The sequence below is a fragment of the Patagioenas fasciata genome, chromosome 9 (genome assembly GCF_037038585.1).
Source record: "Patagioenas fasciata isolate bPatFas1 chromosome 9, bPatFas1.hap1, whole genome shotgun sequence".
Taxonomy (NCBI): Eukaryota; Metazoa; Chordata; class Aves; order Columbiformes; family Columbidae; genus Patagioenas; species Patagioenas fasciata.
In genome coordinates this window covers 11,543,722-11,554,434 of record NC_092528.1, presented here as the reverse complement: position 1 = coordinate 11,554,434, position 10,713 = coordinate 11,543,722, and the positions used below count along the sequence as shown (strand labels likewise).

Genomic DNA, 10,713 nt, shown 5'->3' with positions numbered 1-10,713 from the left:
AGGTAATACACAAACATACAAATGCACAGAAGAGCTTTAAAAGAGCTAGTAGTGGCTCTGATCCTATGCCCATTCTCATGTGAATGCTCTGCTCAACAGGACTGGGGCAAAGGGACTTGTAAAACTGTTTAAATATATATACATATATGTGTGTGTTTATACATGCGAGCACAGATGGAGATGTTTATAAGTACGTGTGTGTGGAAATATATAGATAGATACGTATATCTGGTTGGTATAGCTGAAGTGAAAGAAAGGAAAGGTGTAAGATCATACTTGCACAGAGGACATTAGTTATTACTCTTGATTATTGCAACACATTAACTTGTGGTGGATGTAGTAACTCTTGCTCAGTGAATCAGAGCTGCTGTGACTTCTGATTTTACTTGCAGCTACTTTTAACAAATTGGTACTCTACAACTCACATAGATGATCTTCACAACAGTCAAGTAAACCTAACCATTGTGATGCGCATAAGGAAATAAAATTCTGTGGCCCTCATTCTTGTAACTCTTGTCCTGCCTGTTGCCAGTGTGCTTTGGTGCGTGTATGCACTTGGTACTTCAGCTGCATGAGGCTGAGACCAAAAGTGTGTATGTACAGAGTAACTTTGAAAATATGCAAAGTGTGATATAGGCTCCTGCAGCTCTTTATGAACTGTTATTGAATGGTCTCACAGGGAATAATAATTGGAATGTTAACTTACAATGTAAATATGTGACTGATTTCCTTTGAAGCTGCAAAGGTCCTTCAAATATAATGGGTTTTATAATATGTTTTTATGCATGGCATAGCATTTTCCTTAGGTCTTGGTGCTACATCTGGAGAAAGAAAAATAACAAAAAGGCAGTGTTGTTGTTTTATTCTTATTTGCCAGAAAGCAATAATAGTTTGAAGAGCTCACTGTTAATCTCTGGCTGCTATCTTCAGTGGAAAACAGGATAATGCATAAGAAAGCATACACATTTTCCAGTTCTTCAAGAGAAAAAAAAAAATCCCTGCTTCCATTCTTTGCCTATATGTTTTGTATATGTGGAGCACTGTGATTACTCTTCTGCTTCTCACCCTTGTCTTCAGTTTTCCCATATTCATCTGATGTGATTATCTGCAAGCAGAAAACAAGAATGTGTTAAAGTATGAAGAGGTACCTGTATTTATTGTTTTGGGGATAGGTTTTAATTAGTGTCTGTTTTCAAAAGAAATTACCACTCACAGATGTATTGTCAAAGCAGTCAAACTGTCTTATCTATGTTAAACTTTGGAAAGTTTAAGTACTTATTTTGGAGGCAAAATGGAAATTGAGTTCTTTTTTTTAGAAAAGAACACAACAACTTACATTGAAGGCAACAATTGTCTGGTGGTAAACACTACAGTGATTAATACAATATACAGCCATTAGGTTCTGGCAGCTAGTCATTTAGGGAAAGAATTTCAGATATGACCACAGGATTTAGAAACCCACATCCATTAAAAATCTTTTTGCATTTGGCTTCCTAGGTAATCTCAAAAAATCTCCTTCCAAAGGTTTAATTGACAAGAATGAACAAAAAGTTAAAAAGCAACAAAACCGTAGTTAGAATTATCACTATTTGTGCGGTTGACAGTCTCAAGAGACAAATTTAGGAACACAGAGTTTGTTGGCAATTGTGGCAGGTCACTGTGAACAGCTGCAGGTGGCTGCTGTCATCGAGAAGAAGGGGTGGGGAAGCACCTCTTCCACAGCGGTACTACCTGCAGCAGCTACTGCAAGGACTGCAGAATTGCCAGCATTTTTCCTGCTTTTCTGACTGCATCCTTAGTGCTTCTCTTTCCTCCTCTCATGGCAGATGCAGCGAAACACTTTATCTCTGGGACAGCCAATTTTTCCCTACTCTGTTGAAAGTCTCCAGGGAGCACTGAATTTCTTCCTTAGAGGATTCCCTGTCACTTGCCTTGTGGCACAGTTTTGCATGGTTTTCCAGGGCTGTTTAATACAGCAGTTTGGTTGACAAGGCAGCCTTCAGTTTCTGTCATTCATCCAGGATCTTCCACAACCTCAATACAAAGTCAGAAATATCCCATATGTTGTTCATTCCCTTACCCAGAGTAGTGCAGTGCCATTCCTTCAATTGACTTTTAAATTAGGATCCAGCTGACAAAATTGTGAACATCTTCTCCTCGTTTAGCTGTTCAAGGGTAGCCTGCCTTCTTCCTAGTTGCTGCTCTAGAAATGCATCTTCCAGTCTGATGTCATCTGTCAGCCTTGTCCAGGTATCTTAGATACCTTTGGGTACTTCCTGAGCCTATATTGAGTCAACTGTAATGAACTTTTCTTGGGCAAAGAGATCATGCCATCTGTAGCAGCTTCTATGATCATGTAACAAGGATATAGTGTTACTTCCATGGTGTTTCACACACCAACAGATGGTTGAAATTGAGAAAGCTGTGATTCAGCTGTAAGCCAACAGCCATGCTATTGGGCTAAGAAGAGAGAAGTTCCCTCACTCCTAAAAGTAGAGAGACTACATTGTTCTGCTTTGCTCATGAGGGTACATACAGATGGGAAATCTGCTTGTAATGTTATTAAATAGCACCCTAAGGTTGAATAATCTCTTCTGTGGGACTTGATATTTCAGGGTATAAGTGGCATGGCATCGGCTTGGTACCTGGGCTCCTGTGACCTGTCACAGCCATCAGTTACATTCCCTCAGAGACTTAGTAACTGTTACACATGAAGGGTGATATTGCTCTCACTAAATATCCTACTTAAAATACAATGCCATATTTTCTTTGAAATAAAGTTCCTTTGAGCTTTCAGTGTAGTGTAGCTGACAAAGTAAAATAATCTGATGTTATGCAAAAGGAACAAAGGTAGTTATTTTTTAGAAGATTTATGAAAGTCTGTCATATATGCTGCCTAATTTTCGTTTGCTGTGAAACTCCTTGCTTCTGTAAATTACAGCAGATGTTAAGTGAGTTTATGTTTCTCTGGAATATTTATATGACTGTGCTGTGTGCAGAGGAACAATTTTCAGAAGAAAAATCAATAGAGCTTTCCAGCGTGTTAGATATAAAAAAGAAACTGCTATGGTCAGTGTTTTAATTACAGGAAGTGGAGCAGTCCAGGAAGGTGTCATTTGTCATTAAGAATCGCTGAGTGAGTGGGATGTCTGAATGCTGTTTCAAAGTTAAGACTTTTACTCTCTAAATGTGACAAGGGACAAGAGGCCTGGAAAGGGACAGCACTTGGTGCAACTGATACAGGAAAAGGCTGTGAAATGTGGTTGGAATCAGAGAATAGCACCTACTCTTCATGGGAGTCATTTGCGCTATATGCACTACAACTCCTCAGTACACCCTTTACTGAAAATTTATCAAGGAGTAACCATGAATTAAGTACGTGCTTTTTCAGCAAGTCATGAAAAACTAAAGGTGCCTTCAGCAAGGGGTTCGTGACGCCTAAAAGGTGTTAAAATGTATTAATAAAATTTCTTAGCTTTGACACATTTTTTAATACCTTCCCACTCCTTTTAACTTTTACCTTTGCAAAACTTTTCCTCCTCTTCTAAAACCACAGTAAACTCATGTCCAAAGATGTCAAAGAATATTCTTAATTTTCTGTTTGCTTCCTCTCTTATAATTATTACCACCTTGTTCTAGCATGAAAGCTTCTGTATCTGATTCTTCCATACTCTTACTCTGTGTGTACAGAGAAATAAGTGCAAAGGCAGTTTCAGTCCTGAAGTAACATGAATTACAATGACTTGCCTGATGCAATCATGACACAACATCCCTGCTAGAAAAAAATGCGAAACATTCTGCATAGGCCAAGGAGTTGCAAACTGAGCTAGAAAGAATGGTGTATGGAAAAATCAAGGTAATTATTAGCTACTATTAGTATGGCTTACCTAGATAAGTGAATAGCAATATTCCATTTAAGCAGCCTTCCTCATTAAATACATTAAGTAAAATACAATTGTGGAGGCAAGGAAGTTAAGTCAACTGTATGAAGTCTAGGAAGAATCTACAATACCTTACAGATCTCACTCCATTGCCCTCGGCCACTTGCATTGACAGCACGGACTTTAAAAATATATTCTGTATTTGGATCCAGGTTATGTATCTCAAGGTTCTGCTGCTGTATTTTGCTCAGCTGACCAGCTAGTTGCATCTGGACAATATTATCAGAGCCAATACGAGCAACTTCATAAAACTCTACTTCAAAGAAATCCATGTCTTCTGTGGGACAAGTCCAATAAATCTGTGAAGAGAAAAAAACAAACACCCTGTAGTACACAAATAAGTTCTCTTTTTTTTTCTCATTTTCAGTTTTGCTTTTCTGAAAGGCCCCTCTTTGGCATATTTTAATTTTGAAATGCCAATCAGCTGAAATTCTAGCCATAGCATGAAATATTATGTATGTGGAACATATGCAGTTTGTGGTCTTGCCTGGAAAATACTAAGCTCCCTCCTGGGAATTTCACAGTACCCTCTTCTAACACACTAAAAGTAATGCAGGCTGCCAACAGCCAGCACTTTGGAACATGCACTTGGGATCTCATGCAACTGGCATCCTGATCTTGTTAGAATCCACAAAATGTATAATGAGGAAAATTACATAGATAGGATCTGTCACATTAAAGGCCAAGACCCAGAATCAAATTATTTGATCTACAGATATTTAAATATGGACATGGTACATTTATTTCCTCTTGCATTAGACCTTTCCATGTAACATTTATAACACACATATAATAATATAGCAACACTATTGAGTACAGTAGGAATGTGATACAATTCCATGCTTCAGTTTATCTCAAAAGGTGAGTTTGAAATGCATTGTCTATAAATAAATTATTTGAACTGACATTGTAGTCTTATTTACTCAAACTCGTATGGGTTCAGACTCTATAACAGCTTGAAAATATAATGGTCTCTTGTATACAGTTAGAATTTATTAATGTCTTACTTTGGCAGACCTTGAATAAACAACAGTCTGGTATATAACAACAGGTCCTGGGACTGATTCATCGTCTGTAGGTTCTGGACTTGAAAATGTATGAATCTGTTTTCTTTCTTTTCTTGGAGTTTCACAAGCTGTATCCTGGTACACACATACTTCATTATTCTGTGTAGGATGATGGGGAGGTGTAGAGCTTGGACTTCTGACGGTGTCTTTAGACCGCACACCTAAATCAAGCATGGGATTTAAAGATGGATTTTGGAAACCTGTTGCTTGCTTGGATTCGTGAGTATTTGAAATATGCCTTGGAACCATTATCTCTGGGTTAAAAGAATAGGGATATTTTTCTGTTTTACTTTCTGACTGCTTAATTCCAGTAAGAGGTGGGACAAGTCTCTGTAAAACACAGAAAAGTTCATCAAAGTTGAGTTGAAGTTTTCTTAAAGGATCTTCTCTTAGATATGGACTAGGTTGGAAAACAGAAGGTACTGCATTTTCTATTTCTTTCACTAAGGAGTGTGCAGATTGTAGAAACGCGAATTGGTTTTCCTCCTTAAGAGCTTCTTCAGAGTAGTGAATGAGGCCATCCATATAGGATAGCTGACCGGTTGTATGGTTTATGTATTCTGAAATTTCTTTCTGCTTTCTAAGTTCAATGTTTTCAAGCAACTCCATCATCTCCTTTTCTTGTTCATGAAGAGCCATACGTAATTTTAAGAATCCATTTCTGATCTCCTTGCTTTTGTTGTCCTTATAGATCTTGAAATTATTTTTTAACAGGAGAACTTCCATTAGATCTTTATCAACTCCCTGCCGTACTGTTTAAAAACAAACAAAATAATCAAGTCAGTAGTTCCAAATCCATATTAAAATATTGTGGCTACAAGAGAGACAGAGCGACTTTAAAAAAAGGAGGAGTTTGGTAAAATATGACACCAAAATAAAGATTCTAGTATTTTTCTGTCATTTCTGCTGCTGGTAAGCCCTGAGGGAAGTTGTTTGAGTTAAAATGTTCACATTTTCACATTTGGGTGTATAAAATTTGGCAGGTAATTACTACTTTATTATTATTTCCTCGCTCAAATTAATCTACACCAAAATGAGCTTGATAATTTTTACTTCATTACATGGGAATTCCTGTAGCTTAATTAATTGTAGCTCTGTATTATCTTTGAAAATTCTCTATGCCATTGTGAGGTTAAAATAATGGCAGCAAATGCACTTGCATAGCCCACGTTTTATCTGTGGCTGACAGTCCATTTCTCTGATAGCTGTTATGTCAAGGTGTGGTTAACTCTTCTGACACTAAAAATTGGTAACTGTGAAGGAACAGAATCAGAAATACCAAAGGCTAATAGTAAATTCCAGTGGCATTAAGCTAATGTCAGGAAACAGTGTCACATTACAAAATCCTGCACAAATATTCTACATCTCACTTATTTTCTCAAACTTAAGACTGTTTCAAAATTGAGAATGTAATGCTTCCAGGTGTTTCTCATTGTGCGTGGTTCACTTTTACCTTTTTAGTGTTATTTTCCATGCAACTTCATTATATCTCAAACATTCGTGAAGCTATATACAAAGATCAAAATTAAAAATAATTAATAAAATCCTAGTCTGTGTTCAGCCCTTAGTTGCTGTGGATCGAGGCTTAGTTAAAAGGAGTGACATTGCTGTGTTACCTCAGAAAAACCTGACAGCTTTGTTTCTTGGTCAGCATGTGCATAAGCATAAAACTGACTGAAGAGGGACAATTCATAAGTTCCCTGCAGAGGAAGAAGTAGCTCCTCTTCAAGCACGTATTTATGATTAAAAAATATTCACCATTTTATTCTGCAGATGTAATTGGTGTTTATTCCATGCTGGGTTCTGCAGTATGAAATGAACTTTCCCTTCCCTAGATGCACAATTTCTGTTCCCACCCCACATACATATTCTTCATTCTCTAATAGTTGAGTCTGGCTCACGATGCCACCACTCTGGCCTTGTTCCTTTTGTGTTTCTACGATGGGAACATGCTACCTTTCTGAGTCTTGTGCAGTGCAGAGATTTAATACAGCTTTTCAACTATATGTTAAGTTTCTTTCCTAAGAAGGCATGGGGAAGTGTGAGAAGCAGCAGAAATACAAACCTTGTCTAAATTTTTCAATTGTGTCAAAGAGGGAAGCAGCCTCTCTTGAACATGCAACTGCCAATGGAATAACCTCGTGATTGTTGTGCAGTGAATTCCTGCAGAGCCCACAGATCAGTTCGTGGTCATCCAGACAGTATTCAGAGATGTTTGAGTTGCTGTGAAATAAGCAGCGCCACTCTTCACGATCTTGTGCTCTGGTGAAAATGTGATCCTGAGTGCCATACTCATTATGATTTAAACGCAGACATTCATTACAATAATTAATTCCGCATGTTCTGCATCTTCTGGTTGCCACTCTTCTTCTTTCCCTGCAAGTTTCACAGTAGACTGTTTTTTCGCTATGGTCAAATCTCCACCTCAGCAAGCCATGTCTGCGCATGTATTTCTTGGCTAGTTTTGCTCTGAGGTAATCCTTTCTCAGATGAATTTTATTTGTGTAGGGGAGGCAATGTGCTTTGTGACACACTGGGCATACGATGATATAGAAGTCTTCAGTTACATCAGCCTTGGTCTTGCTTTTAGTTAGGCACTTCTCACAAATGCAGTGATTGCACGGCAGCATGAATGGCTGGAGAAACAACTGCTTACACAGGGGACAAGCAAGCTGGTCATGGAAAGTGTGGCTGAAGACTTTTCTTTCTGATGTAATGACAGTTGCATTATTCCCAGTTCTAAACCTCGACATGACATCTTTTAACCTAAATAAAATTGAAAATCAAACAACAAAAAACACAAAACACAAGAACTTGAATAAAATATCTGAATAATAGGATACAGTCTAAGACATGCAATTATAACATAGACAGTTCTGCTTTGCATACCAACCATTCTTGTATTCTGACTGAATATTTGTTTAAATAATCAGGTTATGTCTATCAAGAATCCATTTACTTTTTTTCTTTTCGTTTTCATGATTATTTCACCATATGTTGAATACTGTTGCCAACAATAACAATAAACAGACATCTCAGTCATTGTAGGTCTGTATGAATTTGGTGAATTATTGCTGGTCGCCAAATGAATAATACAGTTTGGTTTAGTACAAAATGAGACTAATTTTGTCTCCTTTTCTTGTTCGATTATTTTTCAAAATGGAAACAAAAATTAACTAGAGTGGAAAAAAAAATCATTTTGTGCATTTGAAATGAAACCCTGTATTTTGTTTCAGGGGGTATTAAATGCTTTCTTTTACAACAACATTGGTAATATTTTTAGAATATTTTCTTTTTAATGAAAACAATAAATGTCAAAAAGTTTTTCTTTTGCATTTTCAAGATGGAATATTTCCTCAAGAATGTAGCACAAATAAGTGTTTCACCATTTCAAAAAAAAAGTATTGAAGTAATTTCTGTTTAACGTAATAACACACATTTGCATATGATCATGCTATTTTCCTAATTTAATTTAAGAAATTGCTCACCTCTTAATTATTTGATTTTTAGAATGAATGAAGTTTATTCTTAGTATTAGTAGCAGCCTTATTATCATTGATTCTTCATGTTAATTGCAAAGACTTTCAAATGGGGATTATTTTTTTTTTTTTTTAATATTAGTAGTAGTTTGTTGTAGAAGAGGACTGATTTTCAGGATGTGCTAATTCCTGCTCTTTAAATCTTGATAGTCCTAACCTGTCTCTTAGCCTATGAACATTATCCTTTTAAAAATATGATATTAATTTTCTAACGCGTCCTTGAATACTTGTCATAGCCTTTACATGAGCATCATTTTTCAAGATGGACACTTGGTTCTAGGCCTCTATGGTCTGGCCCTCTGCCATGATTCTTTTTAGCATCCATGTTGTTATTGCTTTCCTTCCCCTTTCTGTCCTCATATGTTCAACCATGCTATCTGCTTTTTCTGTCACTCTGAATAATCATAAACCCCCCCTAATAAATTACAGAGAAAATAATCTTTTATTGTGATGAGGATTCCTTCTGGTCTTCAAAGTTTACTTATTCAAAGTTTACTTAGGTAGGAATTAACTGTGAGTTTCCAGAGGTGCTGTCAATTCCTCTTGGATTGGTACTGCTGTAGTCTGGAGTTCTTCTGACAACTTCATTTCTGCCATCCCCTTCTTCCCGCTGCCCGCACTGTGCTCTTTAGTGTAGCATTTCTGTAGTTAATCATCAGCCTCTTCCTTTCTGCTTTACAGTTTTATTTTCTAAGGTTACTACACCTTCTTTTCATTCTCTGTGTGGTACTTCTAAAGCCTTTGTCATAATTTCTCTGTTTTTGTCTTCTTCTGAATATAACTGCCTCCTACTTCCAGTTAATGGCAATTTTACTGTTCTTTGTTTTACTCCCATTTTTCCTGTATCCTTGCCTGCAGCCTCTTTGCCACAAACACCTTGCTGTTTTCTTCCTGGTTTTAAGGTTCTCTGTATGTCTTCCTTCTTGTTACTACATAAGTGTTTACATTGTGAGAATGTATAAGCATATATTAGCCATTCATGGATTTTTTTTCCCCCCCGGAAATCAGGTGGTTCCCATTACAAGTGTAGTGATGTTCTGGAGTAGTCTTTGACCCAGTCAGAGTAATGAGCATGAGTTCACTAATATCAAGATAAAAATTACTTTTTCTGTGTCTTGGAAGAATGTTATCCCGTGGTTATTTGAAATAGCTCCAACAAGCCAACAGATCACATGATTCTAAATTAAACACATCCATTAAGAGATAATGTAAATTAGAAAAACAAAGCCCAAGAAATTAAGAGCTCTTAAGTCCACTTACTGAACAGTTCCTGGTGTTCTTGAGTGATATGGCTCATAAATAGAGCTTCTGAAGCACTTGCATTCATAATACTGACATCCTGAGTTCTCTTCACTGCAACAGCAGAATTTGCAGTCTGGGTCACTTGCAAAAGAGCAGCAGCACCACCAGCAATTTGCATGCTCTGCACAGGAGCAGTGGCAGCACTGGCAAGGTTTGTCTTCTTCATGTGGACATGCGAAACAGCTGCAGTTCTGCTCATTGCTAAATAAGAAGCGCCAACACAAGCAGCATTTTTTCCTTCTGCTGCGGCCAGACAGGTAATAGCAGCTTGAGTAGAATGGCCAGATCAAACAGAGATGCCCATCTTCATTCATCCCTCTGTCAGTTACCTGGGAGAAAGTTCATTGATCCTTTCAGCTTCTCTGCACGCTATAGCAACTGAGCTCTAAAAAGGCATGAGTTCTGCCTGTTGGACCAGCTGTGTGCTGTGGCAACGTGCTTCATTCCAATGGGAAAGTGATGTCACAGTGACGTATTCAAATATGGACACAGGCAGAATTTTATGCACAGGTACCTGATATAGTAATTACATCATCTATCTGTAATGATAACTATCATTGTTCTTCCTGAATTCCTTGAGAGCATTTGTCTCGTTCTTCATTAAGTGCATGGGGAGTTTATACACTTCGATTAGATACCCTAAGGCCACTATCTCGTTAGGCCCACATACTCCAAAGGCATTTTGTCAGCTCAGCTGGGTGCTGTAAGTAAACCACCTGAACCAGGCCCCAACCAGCAATAGTGAGAGGTTTCTCATCAGGCCCCTGTAAGACTATAACTAGTACATGTAAAAGAACCTTACACTTGAGATGCATCTTGAAGCATATCCTTGTAACTGTCTTAATTACTTTAAGCCCTTGTCTG

General features: G+C 37.5%; 1 protein-coding gene across 1 annotated transcript; it reads right to left on the bottom strand.

The window, feature by feature from the left end:
* Positions 1-1,015: 1,015 nt before the first annotated feature.
* On the bottom strand, positions 1,016-10,163 carry TRIM42 (tripartite motif containing 42). The gene is made up of 5 exons (XM_065845063.1): positions 9,808-10,163; positions 7,074-7,774; positions 4,949-5,760; positions 4,013-4,240; positions 1,016-1,105 (listed from the first exon to the last, which is right to left on the bottom strand). Exons 1-5 carry the CDS (start codon positions 10,161-10,163, stop codon positions 1,016-1,018), a joined length of 2,187 nt encoding a protein of 728 aa, XP_065701135.1.
* Positions 10,164-10,713: the final 550 nt, after the last annotated feature.